The sequence below is a fragment of the Paroedura picta genome, chromosome 2 (genome assembly GCF_049243985.1).
Source record: "Paroedura picta isolate Pp20150507F chromosome 2, Ppicta_v3.0, whole genome shotgun sequence".
NCBI lineage: Eukaryota > Metazoa > Chordata > Lepidosauria > Squamata > Gekkonidae > Paroedura > Paroedura picta.
This window is the reverse complement of record NC_135370.1, coordinates 142,156,784-142,183,776: the sequence shown is the minus strand read 5'-3', so window position 1 is coordinate 142,183,776 and position 26,993 is coordinate 142,156,784. Positions and strand designations below refer to the sequence as shown.

The following is a 26,993-nucleotide window of genomic DNA, read 5'->3' as shown; positions in this document are numbered from 1 at the left end:
ACCACAACAGTTTAAGCTGCCCAGAGATCAGTTGTTTTTTGTTCACAATCCTTTTAAAACATGACATCATCTCCACTGTTCCCACTCAGGCTCTATCTTCTACAAAGATGCTTGGGTGAGACAAGCTTGATAAGGTTGAGGCTGTCCATCTGCCACCTAGACTGACGTATGACCTAGCTTAGCCAAGAAAACAAATGAGGTGTGTGCATATACAGATGCACTTTCCACACAGAGATGTTATTTATCTCATCTATTTGTTATCATCAGATTCTTTTTACTCTGCACCCTGTAGAAGACAGGAAGTTACACCAGACTGGAAAACAGTATATCACAGGGCCAGACTAGATGACACATGGAAAAGGCATTATGAGCACCAATTGTGTTTCTTTAAGGGTTGTTTTAAAATTCTAAAAACCAATACAGAACTCAGCAGGAAAACAACATACAGAAAGCCTTATGTATGTTTTCCCTTTAAAATTTTTATATAATTATAGTCTTTACAAACTTTGACAGCTTGCTTGAGAGGTGCAGTTATAAGATGATAGAAGGGAAAGGATTACCCCTCTCTTCCAGCATACTGCAATACATAGGGGGAAGCAGTCATTCTTTCTAGCAATTCCTTTTGTCCACAAGCTTGTTCAAGTTGCTGCAGTACCCCAAAGAAGGGCTGCACCAGACCAGCTCTGCCTTTGTGCTGCAGCAATTAGTAATACATATATTTTTTTCTTTTCAGGATGTGGTCTAAATTATCACAAGAGATGTGCATTCAAAATTCCTAACAACTGCAGTTGTGTCCGGAAGAGGCGACTTTCAAATGTTTCTTTAACAGGATTAAGTACTATCCGGACTGTATCAGCAGAACTTTCACCTAGTACTCCAGATGAAGCTCTCCTGGTACAAAATTTCTAAATATTAAGATAGTTTCTTATAATAAGGAATGGATTAACTGGGTCAGCTAATATTCTTTTCTCCAGTCAAAGGATGTTTTTGAGCTTTCACATCCCACATCAAAAAGTCCACTCTTTGGGGATACATGGTGCTTACCAACTCTCAGGGGAATACATGTGGGTTTCTATTACACCTGGAAATATGTTACACTTTCCCACAAATGGCACAGGTATTAATCATGACAAGATTTATCATTGCCTGAACACATCTAAAGGCTTGTCATGTCAATTAAAAATATCTGCTTTTGTGGTAACCCACAGCCTGTCGTTCCATTTGAAACAAAAATTGCATTATGGAGTTATCAATGGGTAGCATGAGGTTGAACAAGCTGAAATTTTGTATTGACAAGACAAAACTTCTCTGGGTTAATAGAAGAGCAGATCAAGGAATTCAGATCTCTCCTGTCGTGGATGATGTTATAGTTCCCTTTGGAAAGCCAGATTTGCAGCTTAGGAATGCTTCTGGCATCTTAGAAAGCCAGGTGCTGCTGCGGGCCAGAGTGTGTTTGCCCAGCTCTGTCTGGCATGTCAACTGAATAACCCTTTCCTGGGTTATTCAGAATCAACTACAGTGATTCATGCTTTAGTTACATCTAGACCAGGGGTAGTCAACCTGTGTCCTCCAGATGTCCATGGACTACAATTCCCATGGGCCCCTGCCAGCGAGCCAGTTTGGTGTAGTGGTTAGGAGTGCGGACTTCTAATCTGGCATGCCAGGTTCGATTCTGCGCTCCCCCACATGCAACCAGCTGGGTGACCTTGGGCTTGCCACGGCACTGATAAAACTGTTCTGACCGAGCAGTGATATCAGCGCTCTCTCGGCCTCACCCACCCCACAGAGTGTCTGTTGTGGGGAGAGGAATGGGAAGGCAACTGTAAGCCGCTTTGAGCTGCCTTTGGATAGGGAAAAGCGGCATATAAGAACCAACTCTTCTTCTTCTTCTTCTACCCCTGATCTAGACTATACTACTGCAATGTACTCTGCTTGGGGCCACCACTAAAGAGTGTTTGGAAGTGGCAACTAGTGCCTCAGTTAGATTGAAGGTTGGGAATAGTGATCAGGAGCATATGTCCCTAATGCTACAGCAATTACACTAACTACCGATCCACTCCCAAGCCCAATTCATGGTGGGGTTTTGTCCTTTAAAACCATATATAGTTGGGACAGGTGTATCTGAAAAACCATCTTCTCCCATGTATCATTGCCCAGGAGTTAAGATCATGGGGAGAGGCCCTCCTGACTGTCCACCAATTGAAGATATTCATTTGGTGGGTACATGAGACAGGCTTCTGTGGCAGCCCTACAATGCTGGAACAGCCTCTCAAGGAGGTGTGCCTTGTTGTTGATCATCAAGAGACAGTTGAAGACAGTTTTATTTTGAACTACATTTTGTTTGGTTTCACTTTCATTAATGGCAGTCCTGTTGGATTTTTTAAACTGTGACTTTGTAAAAAAGTTGTCATTGTGTTTTTATAATGTTTTATTTATATTGCAATTCCACAAAGGAGAAAGGTAGCTAACAAATGTTTCAAATACGCCAATAAATAATTATGCATACCAGTTCTTATAATCATATATAGCCTGCTCATTCCAGATTAGGCATGTGCATGGAGAAAAATCGGAACCATTTTGGATTCGGCCGGAATCAGTTTGGGTCAAATCCAATCACCAGAACCATCCTTCACTGATTCAAGTTTGGCCGAATCTGAAGTGATCCGATTTTTTTACCCACTGCATATGTTTCTCTGCGTGCCTTCTCTATCCTTAGAGTATGAAAAGATATAATCCATCTTTTTAATATAATGTGTCCAAGTAATCAGTGGCCAAATTCACATTTGGGGGACTTGATAAATGCATTTGAAAGTTGTTAGTAGTAAATTTCTGAAGATTTAAGGGTGAAGCCTGAAACCGGGACAGTTTGGGGAGGAAATGGAGTTCAGCAGGCATGTGATGCCATACAGCCCGCCCTCACAAGCCACCATTTCTGGTTTCTGTAGTCCAAAGTTCACTTGTAGTTCTGGAAGAGTGCCAGGCCCTACTTTGGAGACCGTCAGCCTCAGTCATTAGATGTAGTTCAGTTTGAATAGTATGTTAATTTGTCAAATATATTAAGCAGGTAAAACTACCTTCTTAATAATAGTGATGTCTATAGGAAAAGCATACACAAAAATGTCCACATTAGGTGCAAGCTTATTTTCTTGAAATTGTTCTAAAAGTACTTACTTTCTAAGTAATATTGCGTTGTTTATCTTTTCTGCTTCTTTTGTATGTGCACTTTCATATATACAGATTCCTGGAAGCCCTAGTTTTGAGGTAGGTACTAATTTTATGCTGCTCTATCTCATTTCATCCTTCAGAAGCTTTCTCTCTCTCCCCCCTTCTCTTTCTTTCTAATTCAAGATATAACAAATAGCACCATGTTACAAGATCAAATGGGATCTTGTAATGAATTTCATTAAACCAATTGTTTTGCTTTTAAATAAATGTTTATAATGGCAAATATTGATCCTTGCAGTACTCATGGTGTACCCCTTCACTTAAAACCTTTAAAAAGCCCCATATAGTGCTAACAGTGCTGAATTTCAAGGACTGCAAGTAAAAGTCTCTGTGATAAATTCCATACACCTCCCATTTTTAAAAAGAAGGGTGGTGAAAAACTGTTGTCTTAGACTCTGGAAAACTATCAGCCATAGCAGTGTGAAACAGGCCAATAGTTACAGTACCCCTGAAAGCACAGCTTCATAGCTGGGGGCCAGAATCCAACATTAACTTGTGCTTTCAGGGGCACTGCTGACTCCTTTAAGCACATGCTGACTCCTCAGTCCTCAAGCAGTTTTGTTATTGACCAGCAGTACTGCAGTTCTGTCTAGGGATGTGCGCAACAAAAAGTTCATTTTTGGTTCAGGTCAAATCTCAAATCACCTGAATCCTAGCTTCAGTACTGGGATGTGGGGTTCAGCTTGATTTGGGAAAACCAAATTTTTCAACTTAAATGCCTCTAGAGCTGCCAAACAGCTGATCCTCAAGAGGCTTCTCTCAGCAGATCAGCTGTTTGTTGGGCTTGTCGGGGAGTGGTTCAAACTGCCCCTTCACACAGAAGTACTGAAGGTAGGGGGGGCAATACTGCACAGGGGGTCATGGACCCTGGGCAGAAACAAGGTTCTGACAAGGGCATACAGTATCCCCTTGATGCTTTTAGCTGTAAAGACCTATCCAATGATAGGCTCGCTCATCACAGTCCCCCATGTGTGCCTGCACAGAAGATAGTCAATGAACAAAAGGTACAGGTAAGTGTGACTTTGTTATATGCTACAGATCTATATTATTTGGGCACTGTAAATGAAACACTGATTCTAGAACCTTACTGATTGAAGTTAGAATTGTATTTTATTGGAAACAAACTTGATTTAGCCTTTATCTTACAAGTACAATATGTACTGTCTTAACAGTTTAATGGTCTGGACTGAATCATTTTTACTGCAGCAGCTTGGAAGCTGTGCTATTAAGTATGTACACATGTGTGCAAAGTTATATGAATTTCAGCAGTTTGTCTGGTTAAAAGTTATACGCCCTGTTGAAGAAACAATTGCACTGATCTGCCGAATGTCTAAAGAATTACTGGCTTCTGTAGTTTCCATAGTGTAATCTTGCTAAGCAATTGTTTCCTGGTAAGTATCCAAGCTTCCTGAGTCAGGAATCTGGCTGACCACTAGGAAAAAAATTGTTCACATTTCTCTTAAACTGACCAGCAACATGCTAGATAAAGAATTATGAGCTCAGTGTAGTAGATTTTGCGTTTAAGATACATTTCTGCAAGAAATAATTTGCTGAATGTGTCTTATGCAAATCAGTATCTCTCTCAGGTGAGATATATGAAGTCCACCCTCTACACATGCACAATGCGAATCCTAGCCTGGGGTGATCAATCTCAAAGGAAAGGAAACGGGAGATACTTAACCAGAGAATACTTTTTAACCAGGAGACGGAGTAGACAACAGTGACACACACAAAAAGGATTCACATGAGTAGCCCTGTTGGTCTGAAGTAGCACAATAAAATCAGAGTCCAGTAGCATCTTTAAGACCAATATATATTTATTCAAGGCATGAGCTTTCGAGTGCAAGCACCCTTTGTTGGTCTTAAAGGTGCTACTGGACTCTGATTTTATTGTACAAAAAAAAAAAAGAGTACAAGATGGTAAGGTTGAATTATTCAAATGGCTCATCTGGACTCCCGGGAGTCAGCGGGGGAGATGTGGGCGCAGCGCAGGGTGGCTCGTCAGCCCCCTTGCGTCGCGGGCTACCTGGAGCCGTGTGGAGTGTTCTGGCTAGGCGGCGGCAGCGCGGTGAGGAGGCAAGGCCGCGGCGTTGTGGCGAGGCGGTGCCCTGGCCGGGCGGAGGCGAGGCAAGTCACGGTGGCGGGCGGGCAGCTGCGGGCAAGGAGGAAGGGGGGCGGATCTGCCGAGAAGGTGCTGATTCCTGGTGGGAGCTGTGCGCGGCTCACATTTGGTCTCTTGCCGCCAGACTGACAATCGGAGGGCCCAATCGGCAGGCGCTTCACGCCTGCCGACTAGGCCCTCTGATTGTCAGTCGGGGGAAGGGGCCTATGGGCACCCTTCCTCATCACGGACAGGGCCCACCTTTGGGGCCCTTAACAAATTATTTTATCCGCCCCACTAGGAGCGGTTAAAGATAAGCCAAATGCTCCAATATATTACAGTTGGAAGGGTATCCAGGGTCATCTAGTCCAACCCCCCATAGAATTCAGGAAATTCACAACTGCCTTCCCACCACAGTGACCCTTTTCCCTGCCCAGTTTATTCCCTTCTGCCCAGTGACTTACAATCTGCCTAAGTTCACAGAATCAGCATTTATGTCAAATGGCTATCTAGCCTCTGCTTAAAAACTTCCAAAGAAGGAGAGCCCACAACCCCCAAGGAATCCCGTTCCACTGAGGATCCACCCTAACTGTCAGGAACTTCTTCTGGATGTTTAGTCAAAAATTAATTTAAATCAACCCATTGGTTCTGGTCTGACCCTCTGCAGCAACAGAAAATGACTCTGCTCCATCTTCTATGTGGCACTTACTTGAAGATGGCTATCATATCACCTCTTAATAGTTTCCTCTCCAGGCTAAACAGACCCAACTCCCTCAACCTTTCCTCACACATAGAATCAAACAGTTGGAAGGAACCCCCAGAGTCATCTAGTCCAACCCCCTGCACAATGCAGGAACCCACAACTGCCTGCCCACCCACAGAGTCCCCAATTTCATGCCCAAGAGATCTCCCCCACCAAAAATCTACAGAATCCAGCCTGGCTTGGAAGAAATTCACCTACCATACCACAGTGGCGATCAGCAATTCCCTGGGTAGAAGAAGAAGAAGAGTTGGTTCTGCCGCTTTTCTCTACCTGAAAGTGGCTTACCTTTCCTCTCCCCACCACAGACACCCTGTGAGGTGGGTGAGCCTGAGAGAGCCCTGATATCACTGCTTGGTCAGAACAGCTTTATCAGCTCAAGCCCAAGGTCACCCAGCTGGCTGCATGTGGGAGAGTGCAGAATCAAATCTGGCTCGCCAGATTAGAAATCTGCACTCCTAACCACTACACCAAACTGGTATGCACATCTTGGTCTCCAAACCCCTCACCATTTTCATTTGCCCTCTTCTGAATGTGCTCTTGTTTGTCCAGATCCTTCTTCAATTGTGATGCCCAAAACTGAACACAGTATTTTAAGTTAGGACTAACCAGAGAAGAGTTAAGTGGTATCATAACCTCACACGATCTGGACACTATACTACTTTTGATACAGCTACAAATCCCATTTGCCTTTTTAGCCACTGAGTTACACTGCTGACTCATGTTCAGTGTATAGTCTACTAAGAATCCTAGATCCTTTTTGCACATACTACTGCTAAGACAAAACTATCCCATCCTATAATGATGCATTTGATTTTTCCTACCTAAATGCAGAACTTTATATTTATTACTATTGAAATTAATTTTAGCCCAGTTTTCCGGCTCGTCAAGATCATCTTGTATCCTGATTCTGTCTTCTGCTGTGTTTGCTATCCCTCCCAGTTTAGTAATCCTCAAATTTAATTAGCACTCCTCTATTCCTTCATCCACATCATTTATGAATATGTTGAACAACACAGGGCCCTGGATAAATCCTTGAGACACTCCCCTTGTCACTCCTCTCCAAGTGGATGACGAACCATTAACAAGCACTCTTTAGGTACAATCTATCAACCTGTCATCAATCCAGCTAACAGTAATAGGAACCATTTTACCACCTTGTCAACAAAAATATCATGTGGAACCTTATCAAAAGCTTTACTGAAATTGAGATAAACGAAGCTCTTCCACCAGATCATCAGCTGATGCCAGGACTAAAATCTCTGGGGGCCCCTGAGGTTGTACTTTACCATTGAGCAACCCACTGGTGGATGACTCTGGGAGGGGGAGGGATTTAGCCATCTATTTTGGTTTTGGTTTATGTCTGATTTTGTGGGGTTGGGGTCTTAATAAGTTTCAATCTGATGTAACTTGCCTCAAGAGGTGGGCTAAAAATCAAATAAATAAATAAATACGAAATGTCAAAAATAATGTACAGATATTCAGAAATTAGATCTGCAAGTTCTTTTTGTGCCTTTGGATGTAATTCATCTGGCCCAGAGGACTTTGTTTCATTTAAAGAAACTAGGTGTTTATGAACTACCCTTACAGTGATCCTAGCCTGCAATTCCCTTCCTTTATCTTGTGATATGATTTTGCCACGCTGAGCATAATTTCCCTTGCAAGAGAAGACTGCGGAAAAATAGATATTGAGCAGTTCAGCCCTCTCTTCATCAACTGTTATGGTATTGCTATGTCCAGACACTTTTTCTTACTTTGAACATAACTAAAGGGCCCTTTTTTGTTTTGTTTAGCATTCCTCACTAGCCTAAGCTCATATTGAGCTTTAACTTTTCTAACACTCTCCCTACAAGAATTGGTTATTTGTTTCTTCCATTTCGTAAATTAGTCTTTTTTATTACTCAAATCTTTTGAAAGTTGTTTATAGAGCCACCCTGGCTTCTTTAGGCTCCTCTCATTTTTCCTCAATTCCAAGGGAATCGTTTGTAATTGTGCCTACAGTATTTCACTTTTAAGAAAGTGGATTCTACCCAACATAACTTTAAGTTTCTTAAAATTCGCTTTCTTGAAGTCCAACCTATATGTCTGACTAAATACAGTTTTTCACTTCCCCAAGATTGTAAATTCCAAAATCACATGATCACTACTATGAAGTATGTCCACTACTTTCACCTCATCAACCAGTTCCTCCCTATTGGTGAGAATCAAGTCTAAATTTGCAGAACCCCTACTATGAGCATCTCATCTAAGTCCTCTGCCTGGTTTGGTCCCAGTTCTCAGTTACAAATGATGTTAACCCAAATTATGTTCCTTCCACATGACTAGTCTAGAGATACCAACCTGGAGACTTTTCTGCTAGCACTTACATAAGAATTCATTTCCAATATGAATTAAATAAATTTATATATAAAGACATTGAAAAACAGCGTGCAGGTCACATGACTGACAGGCAGGACATACAGTGGCCGACAGGTACATTTTTGCAATGAAAGAATTATGGTTGAAATAATTATGGTTTATCTAATGTCAGTGCAATATCTAGGATTATCATGTGGTTTTCACTCTCATGGAGAATGAATACTTTTTTCTTCTAATATACAGAATGACTTCAACATGATGACTAATATAGTTTCTTCATCTTGAAGTTCTTTTATGTATTTCTTGTGAGTCAGGAGGCTAAAAGAACACAGGTTTCTAATTTGACCACTGAACTATTTGTAAGTATAATAAATATTAGCAATCAATAAATGTAAGGCCAAGTACTGTTAGGATCCTGGAAAAGGATTTTCCATGCTAGTTTTGCCATGGTCTACCAATTATCATCAATCCACAGTTCTTATTCCATTTTGTAGTCAATTGAGCTACCTTATAGAGCTTTCTTACACTGCTTTGAGATTTTGGTAGTAAAAAGGAGTTCAAAAAAACAGCTCCCCTTCTTTTTCTACTGTAATTAATGAAAAATATGATCAGTTTGGGAAGGATCATGTGAAGGATTCAGTATTGCAAGCACTGACATATATAAAATCCAAAATGATTTCTTATAATATAGATAAATGTAGAACAAAGTCATATTGCTTGTCAGAGCTCCCAAATGGTATCCATTTACATGATTTCATGCAGCTCTGTCTTGTCTCCATATTTCTATGTTGTAGCAAAAATCACCTCCAGAGCTATTTACTGGGAGAGAGAAGAGGTCTAATTCGCAGTCATACATTGGACGGCCCATTCAGCTTGACAAGATTTTGCTTTCCAAGGTTAAAGTGCCTCATACCTTTGTGATCCATTCATATACACGGCCAACAGTTTGCCAGTATTGTAAGAAGCTACTCAAGGGACTTTTTAGACAGGGTTTACAATGTAAAGGTAAGTATATTTAAGTAATGAGCTACTTATTTTCAAACCAGAGTCTTTTAAAGCATTGTATGTGTTATAATGTGAATGTAGAAGAGAATTCCACATGGCCTGTTATCCTTTTGCTGTCAAGGATAGGTTTTGTATTCTTCACAAATTAGTGGTAGCTGTCTCAGAAGCAAGTGGGTAGCTGTGTTGATCTGAAGCAGCAAAACAAATTTTGAGTCCAGTAGCACCTTTAGGACCAAAAAGGTTTTATTTAAATTATATGAGCTTTCCTTTGCACGCATTTTGTATCTGAAGAAGTGTGCATACATATGAAAGCTTGAATAAAACTTTGTTGATCTTAAAGGTGCCACTGGACTTGAAATTTGTTCTATCACAGAACTGTAGTTGTCAACTGAATAGTTAGGTTCCATTTCTTATTGTGGAAATAGTAATAACAGAAATCCATCTATGTCAGAGGAATATTCAGATAAATTGAGAAAATCTTTATACTGATGCTTAACAAAACCTACATGTTTCACTGTCAGATAGCTGTTCGGATGATGGTTTAACTAAACTAAAAGTCTGTCTTTATTTGTTCCAGAAAGAGCTACACTTATTCTTTTGCTATAAACATTTATCTCAAGTAAGTGCAGGAAATAGTTCTTGAGATTCTATGAGCAGGAAAAAGATGTGTCTAAGTCTATATTAAGTAAGAATTTTCATTGAACCAGTATTCCCCTCATGAATATTTATTTCAATTTAGAATAATTTTACCATGTCACCATTTATTGCATTTGCTTAACTAATCTGTTTTCATCCTTAGCTATTGAGATTGTAGTTCATGTTTGTAGTTAGGATGGCAAATTTTACTTAGTCAGAAGTTGATTTGGTTATTATAAGGTGCATTGATCTAGAAAAAATAGGGTTGTGAATGGCCTCGGAGAGTGCAATTCAGCTCCTATGCGTACTCATACTGCAATACAAAATGGTTTCGGTAGGATTTCCTTGTCCTCTTGTCTTTACTGCAGCAATCCTAACTCACTGAAGTAACTTTGTTTAGAACTCTGGTTGAGAGTGCACCATAGATAGCCAAAAAATAATCTCCATATTTCCTTCACTGCTCTCTCTCCACCTACCCTGTTCATATTGTTCATGTCATAACCCTCCCTAATATTTAGGAGGTATGAATGTTCAGAATGATTCATTACTTTGTGAATGAAGCATTTTGTAATCTGGATGATGTGAGTTTGTATGACATTGAAATCACAAAGGACTTGACTATTCAAAGAACAGGCTCAGAGGAAACCTTGTAAGTTATCAGTGATGATAACTGACCCATCATGAGTACCATAAACACAGGTTTATTGGAACTAACAGAATGGTTTTAGCAGCAATTCATGACATGAAAAATTGACGAAGACATTTTCCCAAAATTAATCACATGCTAAATAGCTTTCTAGCCCTCCCAGGCATGACATCATATGAACTACAAATGTCAGTGACATATCACAAACTAGCTGGTACATGGGTGGACTTGTTTTTAGGGAGGTTTCCCATGGTAGGGACCATCCCTAGTTCCCATAGCTTATGCCCAGGCCCTTATCACATTCCAAATGGGCATAGCCTAAACACAGGCCTTTATGGTGCGATTAGGGCTCATACATCCCATAGCAACCAACTGGTGGAATGTAGTGAATGGGACAATGCCAGGTGCATGTCTGAACTCTCCATGATGTTTACGCTGACTCCCTGATTATCCCTTTCTGACACACATGAGATTACACTCTGAATACAGAACTTAATGATAGCGAAGAGTGGTGACTTTAGGGACATAACATAGGAATTGGTATCCAAAAAGGATAAAATTTACACATATTGGTTGGAGCCATAATTTACAGATCCCACTCAACCATTCAGCTACACATTATAGAATCATAGAATCATAGAATCATAGAATCATAGAGTTGGAAGGGGCCATACAGGCCATCTAGTCCAACCCCCTGCTCAACGCAGGATTAGCCCTAAGCATCCTAAAGCATCCAAGAAAAGTGTGTATCCAACCTTTGCTTGAAGACTGCCAGTGAGGGGGAGCTCACCACCTCCTTAGGCAGCCTATTCCACTGCTGAACTACTCTGGCTGTGAAAAACTTTTTCCTGATATCTAGCCTATATCGTTGTACTTGAAGTTTAAACCCATTACTGTGTGTCCTCTCCTCTGCAGCCAACAGAAACAGCATCCTGCCCTCCTCCAAGTGACAACCATTCAAATACTTAAAGAGGGCTATCATGTCCCCTCTCAACCTCCTTTTCTCCAAGCTGAACATTCCCAAGTCCCTCAACCTATCTTCATAGGGCTTGGTCCCTTGGCCCCAGATCATCTTCGTCGCTCTCCTCTGTACCCTTTCAATTTTATCTACGTCCTTCTTGAAGTGAGGCCTCCAGAACTGCACACAGTACTCCAAGTGTGGTCTGACCAGTGCCGTATACAATGGGACTATGACATCTTGTGATTTTGATGTGATGCCTCTGTTGATACAGCCCAAAATGGCATTTGCCTTTTTTACCACTGCATCACACTGCCTGCTCATGTTTAGTTTACAATCCACAAGTACCCCAAGGTCTCGTTCACACACAGTGTTACCTAGAAGCGTATCCCCCATCCAGTAGGCATGCTTTTCATTTTTCTGACCCAGATACAGAACTTTACACTTATCTTTATTAAATTGCATCTTGTTCTCATTTGCCCATTTTTCCATTGTGTTCAGATCTCGTTGAACTCTGTCTCTATCTTCCGGAGTATTTGCCAGTCCTCCCAATTTGGTGTCATCTGCAAACTTGATGAGTAGTCCCTCCACCCCCTCATCTAGATCATTAATAAATATGTTAAAAAGTACCGGGCCAAGCACCGAGCCCTGAGGTACCCCGCTACTCACCTCTCTCCAGTCTGATGAAACACCATTGACAACAACTCTTTGAGTGCGGTTCTCTAACCAATTCCCTATCCACCTGACTATCTGAAAATCCAGATTGCAGTCCTTCAATTTATCCATCAGAACATCATGGGGAACCTTGTCAAAAGCTTTACTAAAATCCAAGTAAATGACATCAACCGAATTTCCCCGATCCAGCAAACCTGTTACTTGGTCAAAAAAGGAAACCAGGTTGGTCTGGCAGGACCTGTTGGAGACAAATCCATGCTGACTTCCTTGGATCACCAAATTGTCCTCCAGATGTTTGCAGATCGCTCCCTTTAATATCTGCTCCATTATCTTCCCCACAACAGAGGTCAGACTCACTGGTCTGTAGTTTCCTGGGTCATCCTTCCTCCCTTTTTTGAAGATCGGAATAACATTTGCTCTCTTCCAGTCCTCCGGGACATCTCCAGTCCTTAAAGAGGTTCCGAAGATGATGGACAAGGGCTGTGCAAGTTCTCTGGAAAGTTCTTTGAGTACTCTCGGGTGCATTTCATCCGGACCAGGGGATTTGAACTCATCCAGTGCAGCTAAATGCCTCTCGACAACCTCTCTATCCATGTTAACCTGCCACCCAGACACTGTCCTTTGGCTATGGCCATCTCTAGATGTGCCTAAACATTTTGACCTGTGGGAAAAAACAGATGTAAAATAGGCACTAAGCCTTTCTGCTTTCTCTGCATCTTCCATTAGAGTTTGTCCATCCGCACCCAACAGTGGGCCTATTGCCTCCTTTACTTTACGTTTGCTCCTCACATAACTGAAAAATCTTTTCTTGTTACAATGGGCTTCCCTGGCCAATCTTAGCTCACTCTCAGCTTTGGCCTTTCTGATGATTGATCTACAGTGCCTAGTAACCTGTAGGTACTCTTCTTTAGAGCTCTGTCCTTCCCTCCATTTCCTGAACATTTCCCTTTTCTTTCTTAGTTCCTCTTGAAGTTCTCTGTTCATCCAAATAGGCTTCTTAGAGCTCCTGCAGTGTTTTCGTCTTTCTGGGATAGTCATTGATTGAGCATGCAATAGCTCCTGTTTGAGTAGCACCCACCCTTCACATGCTCCCTTCCCTTCCAGCATTCTCGTCCATGGTATGACACTCATCATGTCTCTGAGTTTATTAAAGTTTGCCCTACGAAAATCCAACATCCGCGTCTGGCTACAAGCTTCCTTGGCTCCCCATCTCAAAAGGAATTCTATGAGGACATGGTCACTTCCTCCTAGGGTCCCCACCTCCTTCACCTCATCCACCAACTCTTGCCTGTTGGTCAGTAATTATAGAGAGTTCTATATAGGTATATTTCTATATAGAGTGTATTATTATAATTCTGACCACCGAGGAAGACCCGGAAGGGTCGAAACGCGTTTGGTCCTTGGTCCTATGTGCTGTTAGTTCAGTATAGTTTTTAAGAAGTTTTTATTCTGTTTTTAATTGTGCACTATAATAATTAACAAGTTTTACATTATTTTTATTGTTCAGCTCAACTTTTGAGTTCCTTCCCACTTTAGTTCTTGTCATCTTCAGCAGGTGTTTGGGAAGATGTTTCTTTAATGGAGACTATGGAGAACTGTTACTAATTTAAGAAGGTGCCAGAACACAATGAGTAGTGCAGACTTAATGCTGAGGGGAAGAATGTGGGACTAGTACAAAGTTACATATATTAATACATATAGGAATTACTGTTTACTTGGGAAAGGAGGGAAACAAGGAAGCATGGAGTTTCTAAATCTTGGCTCTGCCAGTTATTGTTCTTCCACATTCACTGCAGCACTGGGACTTGAGGGCAGTGACTACCAAGAAGTAGTGCATGGTAGAAGACTTGATTTCACATGTTGATTTGATTAACCGGCCACCATTTTGATTGTAACAGCCTTTGAAGTCTTAACTTTACATAATTGAAGAAAAAGAAACTTTTATTACAACTTGAGTTTGTGTTCATGTGACTTCATAAAATTAGGATCCTGCTCATACCTATAATAATATAACTTTATCACTGCAAAAAACTATGTATCTTCTCTTCAATCAGATTGCAGGTTCAACTGTCATAAACGTTGTGCACCTAAAGTGCCAAACAATTGCCTTGGGGAAGTGGCAATAAATGGAGGTAAGTTGTATTGAATGGTATCACAATGTGTTCTGTTTTTTGAAGAAAGAGCAAATATGAATAGGCTGTTTTTGTTTTAAAAAATCACATGTTATATTAGAGTTAAAAGGAAACCAACTGATGGTATATGCATTACCTTCCCAGAGAGTCGTTTCCTGAACACGAAAATGTTAATTAATCATGAACTGTCAAAATCAGATACTGTATAACATGCCAAAGGAAGCATACTTCTAAGCCCTAAGGGATGGAGATTCCCATTGAGAATTTAGATATTTAGTATGCTTGTATAGGAGCCTCATTCTCCTGTATGATGGCAGATGCTTCTTTTTCTTACTTATAAAGAAAGGAGGAAAAATTATACCATCAGTTTATCTAAAAGTAGAAGTGGAAACATTCCGAAGGATTATATTTTAATTTTGAAGGATTCTGTTAGTAATTTTGTTATGTTAAGGGCAATTTTATATTTCAATTAATCCTTTCCATGTAGGAAAATGGTAGTATTAAGCAGATTATTGTAATTAGGGTACGTTTGTCACTCTTATTATGAACATGCAATTTTAGGTGGGGGTTACTTTTTCAGTTTTTATTATACTCCAAGTTTAAATCAAACCAGGCAGCCACTCTCTGAACAAAAGCACAGAACAATTCCATCCATTTCAGAAGTGATTTTTAAAATGTGAACTTTACTTGTCCAGTCATATTAGGCCAATTCCAAGACACGACTAAATAACATTTTTATACTCTCAGGAGGGGCCATTTACTTTGCATATACCTGAATACCAATAACAAACAGACCCTGTCATAGAAAATTATTCTCAGTGAGCATGTCCCAGAATCTGTTATGTGCTCTTTCTTTTTTTTAATTCAGGTTTGATTCTTTCTGGGTGCAAAGTCTTCTCGGAAACCTATTTCATATGGCCAACCTATAAGTGTTAGTGGAAAGGATATTTTCTCTCCCTCTCGGCCGTTAAAATCTCCCTCTCGCCCGTCTTTTGGACTGCCAAATTCCACTTTGGAAAGTACCTCTCATAAAAATGTTCAAGTGTGCTTACAACCTAAACATTCATTTCACGGATTACAGAAATGTTTATTAAAAGTTGCCTTCAAAGCAAGAGATCATTAGCGGTATAAATATATACCAAGCAATACTCAATGAGAGAACATTCAACATTTTCATCCTGGCACAAAATGTGTATCAGTTCAAAACCTTTGAAAAAAGCCCGTTTCTCCACGTTATGTTATTTCTGGAACAACCACAAACAAAATAGCATCAAATGCAACTGTAGTCCAGCTTTAGATCTACTCATGACTTTCAGTGTGGGGAAAAACCCTATTTAAGATCTTTTACCATAATAGTCCCTACTCTGAAGAATGGCCACCTTTAGCATGTCACCCGTTGCTGGTGTTCTAAAAACAACATAGGGCCAAATTTTTTAGACAGGCTTCATTATAATTGGTTAATAGTTTTGAGAGAGTTGTTTGTTTGAGTGTGAGTCAATGGTTATTTGCTTTTAAAAAATAACAACATTGCAGCCTGCCTCAATACATCCTGTTACATAGTGATATTTCTATATTCTTTACTGTTTGTAAACTATGAATGCACTCTAGGATGCTAAGAAATAAAGTGCATTTCCACACAAGTATATATAATCTAAAATGAAAGTTCCCTTTTTACAATTGGATGTAAAATTAAAGAAAGTTCTTTTAAAAACTGATTCTTTTTTTTCTGCAGTGATAATGGTGGAGTGGGAAGAACTGGATTATGTATGAAGAAGCACCACCATGTCTTAGTCCTGATCGTTTTATGCATAGCCATGTTAGAGGAATTTAAAGTAGATGCACACACACACTTAATATTTTAAAATGGAGTGAATAGTCTTAGCTATATATGGCTTCTAGATGCAATACTTAGTTGCAGAACTGAGCTTAATGCCAGCATATATTTCAAATTTGTTTCTGAGGGTTTCTTAATACATTCCAGATTTGCTTAGTCCTGGTGCGGAGTCTGATGTAGTCATGGAAGAAGGAAGTGATGACAATGACAGTGAGAGAAACAGTGGACTGTTAGATGAAATGGAGGAGTCTCTGACCCATGATGCTGAAATGGCTACCATGAATCAAAGTGATAATGGAGAAATGCAAGATGCTGATCCTGACCATGATGAAAGTAACAGAATGATCAGGTGAATTTTTGCATAGTCAAAAAATGTGCTGTTAGCATTACTAGGTCTGGGAAAAGATTGTCTATCTGCTGAGTATGTTTTTCTCCTTCCTCTAGGTGTTCAGAACAACTTAAATGATTCTCCCTTCTCCATGGGGAACCTTGTGATGGCCATTGTACCTAGGTTATCCTGAGAGAATCTGTGTATCTCAAGGTCACCTAGGTAGCTTCATGACAGTGTGAGGATTTAAACCTGGGTCCAAAACATTGAGTCTACATTATAGTCTGAAACCCAACCACTATTCTACATTGGTTGTTCCTCTATAAATTAGGAATGAAAATGGAAATTCTAAGATGGATCCATCCTAGCATTTACAATACAATCCTAAATAGAGTTAACTCTTTGAATGGTTATGCATGGACCGGGGAGGGAGGACTGGCTCCTACATGACAATGGGGCTAACCCCCCCAATGCACAATGCTGATGTCATCTGGGCCCCCTGGACCACATTAGGGTGTTTGATGACCCATGGCAAGGGAACACAGATTCTTCCACATTCCCTTACTTGCTACAGTGGCCATCAGAGGCCTAGCTGGGCCAGGCCTGTGCATATACCTACGGTGTCCCTGAAGAGACACAAATTCCCCATTCAACTTCACCATGCTGCAGAGCCAAACAGGGAATTTGTACCCCTCCACGATGGTGGGATAGTGCCATGCCGCTCTTTCACCATTGTGCGATGGGACCCCCACACCCCTGCCCTCCTGCTGGTGCCACTGCTGCTGCAAGGTGCAGCAGAACCTACCTGCCCCTGAATTTTGTGTGCACACACACAGCTCAGGGGCAGACGGTGTACACCGGGGGATTTCTTCCCATGTACATATATGGGATGGTGGGTTGTGCAGCCCCACTGAGCCAGAATCTTTTCAGGCTGAGGCTTTTTTTGGCCCTCATTGTGGCCTGGTTGAGTGAACTGCCAGCAGGGACGTGGGATCTTACAGAACTCTCTAAGTTCCGAAGGGCTTGTAAAACAGTGCTCTTTCATTAGGCACTTTGTTGAGGCCACGACCACTGTTACTATCTGAATAGGTCCCCCAGCTGGACCCCTACTCCCTCCATTTCATACCAGGTTGGCACTAGTATACCATCTGCTTAAGCTCCAGGCATGATAGGGAGAACACGTTTAACTTTATTGTTAATTTTTTTTTAGATTGATAAATTTTAAGCTTTGAAATTTTCATTGTATGGGTTTTAATCCTTAAATTTGTGGTGAACCAACCTGAGACCACATGGAGAGTGGCCTATAAATTTAAAAATAAATAAAATAAAATAATTTTACATCTCACAGTATTACCTGTGAGAAATCCTGATAACTCTGACAGGATGACATCCTCTGTTCTTGCGATATGGCCATATAGGAGTATCCATACTAAACTGCAGAAGCAGTATACCAGCATGATCAGTTGTTTTTTTCATACTTTTGAAGACTTATTCTCACATCTATAAAAATCACCTATTGCTTCAATTTATTATTTTCTGTAAACAGCCCTTCAACAAGCAACAATATCCCATTAATGAGAGTTGTACAGTCTGTCAAGCACACAAAAAGGAGAAGCAGCACAGTCATGAAGGAGGGATGGATGGTTCACTACACAAGCAAAGACACTCTGGTAAGAAAGATGCTGAGCTAAGAAACTTTGATGATAATCATCCATTGGTTCCCTCTATGCATTAGGTCTCTATGGTGGGTTACTTTGAAGCTCTATGCAAGAGACACTCCTCTGTTCCCTTGATTATCAGAGAATTCTCCATGTGTACATAGGGCCCAAGGCCACCAGAAAGAGAGAGGTTATAGCCATCAAAGAATACTTTTGAATACACAGCCATGTGTGAGCATCATGAAAGCAAAGAAATGTTTTGGGTTTTTTTTTTACTCATGCTTTCTGTTTTAGGCTTTTAAACTGAACGGTTGTTAGGTTTACCCCCCCCCCCCCTCATCAGCTGTCTGAAAGCACCTTAAACTCTGCTTGCATACTGGTATGTTTAGAGAGAAAGAGGAGACAGTAGCTGGAAAATTCCTGCCCATTTTCTAACACTGCCACAGCACACCCTCCATTACATTTTGGCCAGCCTCCATTACTTTTGGCAAAGGCCTGTCTGTATAACCTTAATGATGAATCAGTAGCATGTGACAGACTGAGTCTGAGCGGTGGCCAATTGATGCAAATTGCTATTAGTCATGCCCTTTATTAAACTTGAACAGATGCCAAGACATATACAGATACATTGAATCAAAGCTGAAGACACCTAGAGCCAGCTTGGTGTAGTGGTTAGGAGAGCGGACTACTAATCTGGCGAGCTGGGTTTCATTCCACTCCCACATGCAACCAGCTGGGTGACCTTGGGCTTGCCACATCACTGATAAAGCTGTTCTGACTGAGCAGTAATATCAGGGCTCTCTCAGCCTCTCCTCCCTTGGAGGGTATCTGTTGTCGGGAGGGGAAAGGGAAGGCGAATGTAAGATGCTTTGAGACTCATTTGGGGAGAGAAAAGTGGCATATAAGAACCAATTCTTCTTCTTCTTCTTCTTCATCATCATCATCATCATCATAAACATATCACTAGAAAATGCAGACATAGGCAAAAATACTATTTGGAAACTGTCACTTTTAGATGACTTTGAAAGAATGCTATAGAGCAATTCCCTGCATTACATATAAAATAACTCTCTGTTGTGCTTCATCTCCATCTCTTTCAAGTTACTCTATCATTATGTTTTATTCCATCATTACTACACTGCAGTAGGTTTAACTAAATTGATTCAATTATTTTTATTTCAATGCAGAGGAAAAGGCACTACTGGAGGTTAGACAGCAAATGTATTACACTGTTTCAAAATGACACTGGAAGCAAATACTACAAGGTAAAGACAGTTTCAGGTTTGTTATGACGTGTGTGGAACACGAGTGTGATAATATCAGTATATTGTAGTCCTTCATACTTAGCTACATTTTTGTACTGACAAGCCTGAACTCTCCCTAGAAGCTAAAGTGACTAAACTGAGGCTATCGTTCTTTGATTACGTTATGAGAAGACAAGAGTCACTGTTAAAGACAATAATGCTAGGAAAAGTTGCAGGCAGCAGGAAAACAAGAAGACACAACGTAAGATTGATGCAAGACTGTTAAAGATAGATCATTTTGGAGAATACATATAGTGTTGCATCATTTAAATATCAGGCATCAGCTCTCTTCTAGGATAGCTGCCATAACTCTCCTTAAATCTAAACTGGCAGTCTTCAAGCAAAGGTTGGATACACACTTTTCTTGGATGCTTTAGGATGCTTTGGGCTGATCCTGCATTAGAGAAGTGATTATACTATGAGCAGACTGAAGTTCAGTTACTTGAGCCTGAGCATATCTGACTATGAGAAGGTAATACAAGTCCAGGCAAAATGTGCATCAAAAGGAGAACATTCAAATGGTACAAAGGCACTAATGGGAGCGAGGATTTGGTCTCCATGCCCAACTCAGCAGCCTTCTGAAGGTGTCTAGTTAGCCCCTGTGTGAAATAGGAATGCTGAAATAGGAATTCTGTTCCAGTACAACTGCTATTTTTATACATTTTATGTTGTTCCAAAGATTAAACTGAGATTTAACTAAGTGCAGTTTGTTACATGCTTGTACACATCCTTTTTATTGTCCATAGAGCTTGATTTAAGATGAGCCTCTTGTGGCTCAGAGTGGTAAGGCAGCAGACATGCAGTCTGAAAGCTCTGCCCATGAGGCTGGGAGTTCGATCCCAGCAGCCGGCTCAAGGTCGACTCAGCCTTCCATCCTTCCGAGGTCGGTAAAATGAGTACCCAGCTTGCTTGCTGGGGGGTAAACGGTAATGACTGGGGAAGGCACTGGCAAACCACCCCGTATTGAGTCTGCCATGAAAACGCTGGAGGGCGTCACCCCAGGGGTCAGACATGACCCGGTGCTTGCACAGGGGCCACCTTTACCTTTACCTAATCTTCTGTTCATCCATATGTCTGAATGAGGATGCCAGAGGAAGTTGGGATCCATATACAAGATTAAAGTGAAGGTTAGAACTTCCATTTGTGAAGCTAAATATACTCAAGCTTTGAGTGTGAATCTAGGAACAATGGGAGTATGTGAACATGACGACAAACTGATCTTGTTTTAATCTCAGTTTGTCACGATGTGTAAATATACTCACTGTCTCACAAACAGAGGCATCCTATACAAAGGAGGAAAGCAGAGAATCTTCACTGTGTATCTGAGGTAGCAGAATCTACATTGTTTGGTAAAAAGTAGCATGAAATTTGGGAACCAAGAACTAGCCTTCTAACTAGTGCAGCTTTGCAGCTATAGGATAAAGCTTATGTTTTGCGTATCAGTTGACTACGGCACAATTTTGTCTTCCATATAAAATTGAGGTTAATGTAAGAAGCACTGTGTTTATGAAAAAGTATTGTAAAATTAGTAATAATAATCACTCTTCCCAGGAAATTCCACTATCTGAAATTTTATCCCTGGAACCTGCAAAAAACTTGAGCCTATTGCCAGAAGGAGCTAATCCACATTGCTTTGAAATAACCACAGCAAACATAGTCTACTATGTTGGAGAAAATATTGAAAGCTTGCCTACCTTTCCAGCTAATAACTGTGTTCTCACAAGTGGTTGTGGTCCAGATGTGGCACGGATGTGGGAGATGGCAATCCAGCATGCCCTCATGCCTGTTATTCCTAAAGGGGCATCTACTGGTTCAGGACCAAACTTGCACAGTAAGTCAGTGAGTTTCTGTTTTAAGGCACTAGATAAAACCATATATGGGAAACCCTCTGTTGTAAGTAGTGAAAAAATACCACTTTTAGGTATTATAGCCTTTATTGAAGATGTTTCTATCAAACAGTTTACAAGCTGTTGTAGATGTCACTCTAAAATCTGGATATCGTGAATTGTTATCTTTAACCGCTCCTGCGGAGCGGATTAAATAATCGGCTAAGGGCACGCAAGGCGGGCCCTGTCCGTTATGTGGAAGGGTGCCGATAGGCCCCTTCCTCATGACTGACAATCGGAGGGCCCAATCGCTCCTGCCGATTGGGCCCCCCGATTGTCTGTCCGGCGGCAACGGACGTGCGGCTCGCGATTGGTCCATTACTGCAGACTGACGAATCGGGACCATGCGCCTGCCGCCATTACCTCCCCAGCCCCCGACACCGACAGCCCACCACTGCCCAGGAGCGCCCGCCACCACCCCCAGCCGCGGCCGCACCTCCGCCCGACCACCCCACACGGCTCCCGTGACCCTGCGGCCACCCCGCCAAGAACGCCCGAGCCGCTCCGCCCTTCCCTCTCCAAGAACGCCACCACCAAGAACGCCTGCCGACGCCCTGCCTTCCAGGATACACCCGCGCTGCCGGCCCGCCCACCACAGATCACCTGCCACCCGCTCCCCCCCGCCATGGCGCCAGGACACCCTCCAGCCATGCCCGCAACAATGCCGGCCAGAGAGAATGCTCCCGCCAGACGCGGCCCCAGCAGCACCGCTGCCGCCCCGGCCCCTGGAACAACGCTCTCCTCTCCTTAACGACGTTAACGCCTCCGGTAGGTCCACGCTGCGGGAGCTACACAGGCCGCCCCATCCCCGCCCTCCTCTGCGCGCCCTCCCCACCCCCAGCTCGCACAGCCACCCCGCCCAACTCCATAGCCTCCCTAGTGCCCGCTGCATTTAAATGGCAGTGGGCTTAGTTTCTAGTAGATCCATAATCCACCCTGAGCCTGAAGCAAAGACTATGAACCTAAACAAATTCAGTGTGCATATATATATATGTACGTAAGCTGCTTTTGGGCCTCCTTGAGGTAAATAAATGAAGAAAATAGCATAAATAATAAATTAATCTTTATAAATATAAATTTTATAAAACTATTTCTCAGAAGCTTTAAAAGCTTAAATGATTTACTTAAAAATGAAAACAGGACAGCAAATGTGTGTTTTATCAACTTACCTTCATCCTTGGTAATGAATATCCATTTTTAGCAATCCAGCCCTAGCCAGTTCAATCCCATTGTTTTCAAAGAAAGTCTTATAATGACAGTAATATGTACTAATAGTACTCTGTTAAAACGGTGGTTCTGGAACAATTATGATTCCACTAACACACAGCCAAGTGAACTCTGTTTCATGTCACTGGAATTTCAAAGGGTAAGTCCATTAGCTTCTCTTCATGCTAACTCCTAGTTAGTCCTTCTAGGATAAGTGTGAGGATGTCTCTCCTTTTGCTACAAAAGTGTTCACAATTCTAACTTACAGGTTATTTATAATTATTTATATTTATTTCAAACTTTTATATCCCACTTCCCCTCCAAAAAAAGATCAAAGCACTTAACATTCTTTGGAAAAAATTCAGTTCAAATGCAATAACAGTAATTATGACACACCCACAATAAAAAACATTAAAACACCCCCTCTGTGCAAGCCTTGTAATCTAAAGATTTTATTACTTAAATAAACAACAATTCATTGGTATTTTGAAGACCAAGAAGGTTAGGATTTAATATATTAATCCAGGAAAGCTATTCCATAATGAAAGTGCAGCTATAGAATATCTATCAGTACTTCAATCTTTCACCAAGGCTCTTTGTAGTGTCTGATGAGAGGGGATTGTTGGCCTAATCAGAACATGCCAATTGCTCTTCACCAGGAAAGATGGTTTCTGAAATATTTGAGATCCAAGTTGGAAAGGTCTTTTAAGATAAAGACCAGCACCTTGTATTGAAGCCAGAAACAAACTAGAAGCTAGTACAATTGTTTCAGCATTGCCAATATATGATTTAATCTATCCACTTTGTACAACTCCAAAAGGTTGGTGAGGCAGGACTTCCCTTTGCAGAAATCATACTGATTCCCCTTCAGGAAGTTTTGTTTCTGTGTGCCTAATAATTCTGTATTTAATTACAGTTTCTACTAATTTGCCTGGAACAAATGTTAGGCTGAATGGCCTGTAATTCCCTGATTCCCCTCTGAACCTGTTTTTAAAAGCTGGTTTAACATTTACCATTCTCCAGTCTTCTGGTACAGTTACTGAATTTAGTGACAGATTACATGTATGGATCACTAGACCAACTATTTCACATTTAAGTTCTCAAAGAATTCTTGGGTATATGCCATCATGAACTGGAGACTTATCAGGTTTTAATTTCGCCAATAGCTGGATCTCTTATCTCCTCAATTTGACTGAATTCTTCATCCTTCCTTCCTGAAGGTAGTGGCTGTGGCAGTGTTACATGCTCCATACTTTCCACAGTGGACACAAAAGCAAAAAAATTCATTGAGCTGCTCTGCCAACTCTCCATCTTTCTTTAGCAATCTTTTTATTCCTTTAGTAAACTGCTTCTGTAGCTGGTTTCATGCTCTGGAAATATTTACAGTAAATTAATTTATTTACATTATAATCTGCTTTTCCACATGGAGTCAAGGTGGGTTACAAATAGTGTACAGTACAATTAATCAGATGGGATGTTCAGTAATGTTGTGCTGTGCAGCCATATTACCTGTGCAGAAAAGCCCTTTTGAATAGTTGGTTATAAAAGGCAAGAGAGCAGGAGCTTTCCTGACCTCCCCAGGCAGGCCATTCCACAAAGTGGGAGTTAAGATGCTTTATCAACCTGCTTTTCAAAATCTCTTTTTGCTTGCCTAATTATTGACATACCCTATATACTCATGTATAAGCGTAGTTTTTCAGCACCTTTTTTCACACTTAAAAAGTGTGAAATAAATCAAACAGTAGATTCTTGGGCTCCAACACTATTCTGTATCTGACTGGCTTTCCATGTATATGGTCAGCGAACTGAATGCTTTATCTGTTCCCCAGACTACCCACCCTATATAACTCACTATGAAATCACTGTATAAATTACCTAATGGTCAGAGAAAAACAATTATGGTTTGAGAAAGCAATTATTGCTCTCTTAATTGTGCCATGGACTGAGCTGTTTGTGGTTGTTCAAATGCAGCTTCTTTTATGTGTAGGTACAAAAGCACACACACAATAATTATTGTACTTTTTCTTTCTAGGAAATATATCCATCAGTATTTCAGTGTCAAATTGCCAGGTCCAAGAAAATGTGGTAAGTGTTCTGAGTGTAGGTGCCAAACATGATAAGTGCACAGCTTGCAGGCTCATTGATCTGTTTGAAAAACGTTAAGAGGATGTCTCTTTGGTCATTTCCTTTCCAGAGGTTTTAAAAAATTGCCATTGAGAATAACCTGCAGAGCACTTTTATTGTTCCTTCAGTGCACAGTTCTTTTCTCTTTGGCTGCCCTGAACTAGGACTATACCTGTGTAATTGCTCTTTGAAACATATACATTAAAACATAAGCACATATGAAAGTGAAACCACATGATTTTCCTCTAAAAACCATCCAGAAAATAGAAGCTTTACATGGAATTATTTTAAAATTCTACCTACCTTTTCATTTGACTCTGAGATTCCTCCCAATGAGCTGTTTGTTGCCCTTACTGGGTCTAAGAAGATTTGTCTAATGGAGCTTGATGAAATCATTGGCTCATGCCTCTAAGCTTCTACATAAATAAAAAATATGCACATTGCAGAGCTAGCCTTTTTCTAATGTAGTTCCAATAGGAGGAACAAATGGACAAAGTCATCAAATACATTGAACATGTGCATCCTACCATGGGAAAGATCTGATCAACATCACTGACTTGCTTTGCAGAATCTTATGGGTTATATTGAAATACCTTTAAGACCAACAACATTTTATTCAAGGTATAAGCTTTCACGTGCATGCACACTTCTTCTGATACCATGTGAAGAAGTATTTGAAGAAGTGTGCATGCACACAAAAGCTCATACCTTGAATAAAACTTTGTTAGTCTTAAAGGTGCTACTCGACTCAAACGTTGGTCTGCTGCTTCAGACTAACACAACTGCACACTTGTAATTCTCAATAATGTGTATGTATAAAAACTTGAGACATCTTCAAAGACCCTGTTTAGTAAGGCCAACATCTTGTCAGAAGGATGCGGTGAGTAATACGGGAAATCTGTAATGATTCTGCTTGAATAGAACATAATTTTCATGTTTGCACAGAACATCATGGCATCCTTACCTGGTGCTTTAGGTTCAGTGGAGCAATTAAAATTTTGTCTCTGTGTCCATACACTGATGTTTAACTTGCAGTATACTTCTATCAACAGGATATCAGTACAGTATACCAGATCTTTCCTGATGAGGTGCTGGGATCGGGACAGTTTGGAATTGTGTATGGAGGTGAGAAGCACAATGACTATGAAAATAGGGAAGAACAGTAATGCCACAGATATTTAGGTTCATGATAAAGCAAGACTTTAGTAGATTGATTTATTCATCTGCTAATGGCAGATCACAACATAATCCAAAAACCAATACAAACAGTTAAAAATCCCCACCCTCCCACCCCCTTTACCTCCTCCTCACAACAGCTCCCAACTCACCCCCTCCCTTGCACTACCTTGTGGAACTTTGTCAATTCATACAAGGCCCTCAGCTGTTCTGGGAACTTGTTCCATTAGGCCAGAGCCAGGGCCGAAAAAGCCCTGTCCCTGGTCAAGGCCAGGCAGACTGTATGGCCCAGGGATCTCCAGTCTATTAGCTGTTGTGGAATGCAACACCCTACATGGGGCATAGGGAGTTAGACGGTCCCTCAGATACACAGGGCCTGGACTTAAAGGTCAAAACCAATACCTTGAATCTCATCCGGTACTCAACTGGCAACCAGTGCAGCTGCCTCAGCACAGGTTGCATATGGGTCCTCCAAGGTGTCCTAGTGAGGATTTGAGCAGTTGCATTTTGTAGCAGCTGTAATTTCCAGAATAGGGACCAGTTCTAATTTCTGAAACAGGCCCACACAAAGTGATTTACAGAAATCTAGCCTGGAGATGACTGTTGCATGGATCACTGTGACAAGGTGATCCTGGGACTGATAGGGCACTAGTTGCCTCAGTTGGTAAAGATGGAAAAATGATAGCTATTTTGGTCACCTGGGCCTCTATGGAATGTGGGAGAGAGAGAAGAACATATAGCATGGCATTTCCATAATCTTGGCCTGTACTTTCTCAGTTTGTGGTATTGAGGAAAAGACCTTTCAACATGTCCTCATCTAAATGTTATGGTTAACTCAGAAGCAGAAGTTCAGTTTCCCCCTTGGTTCTCTTATCCACCCTATTCTTCATATCACCAGTGATCATATTTTCTTTATTCTTGTAATTTCGGACTTTGCTGTGTCCCTGCTGCTTGCCACCAGCTATCCGAGCACTCATTGGC

General features: G+C 41.1%; 1 protein-coding gene across 5 annotated transcripts in view; it reads left to right on the top strand.

The window, feature by feature from the left end:
* PRKD1 (protein kinase D1) overlaps nt 1-26,993 on the top strand; it is a 150,732-nt gene that overhangs the window by 107,568 nt on the left and 16,171 nt on the right. For all 5 annotated transcript variants that reach the window (XM_077323011.1, XM_077323010.1, XM_077323009.1 and 2 more), the window contains 10 exons: nt 734-894; nt 3,238-3,261; nt 9,239-9,449; nt 14,419-14,496; nt 16,478-16,679; nt 18,205-18,328; nt 19,504-19,581; nt 21,172-21,451; nt 24,745-24,797; nt 25,889-25,961. In XM_077323011.1, the coding sequence (XP_077179126.1) occupies nt 734-894; nt 3,238-3,261; nt 9,239-9,449; nt 14,419-14,496; nt 16,478-16,679; nt 18,205-18,328; nt 19,504-19,581; nt 21,172-21,451; nt 24,745-24,797; nt 25,889-25,961 (1,284 nt within the window). The remainder of the gene's footprint in view (nt 1-733; nt 895-3,237; nt 3,262-9,238; nt 9,450-14,418; nt 14,497-16,477; nt 16,680-18,204; nt 18,329-19,503; nt 19,582-21,171; nt 21,452-24,744; nt 24,798-25,888; nt 25,962-26,993) is intronic.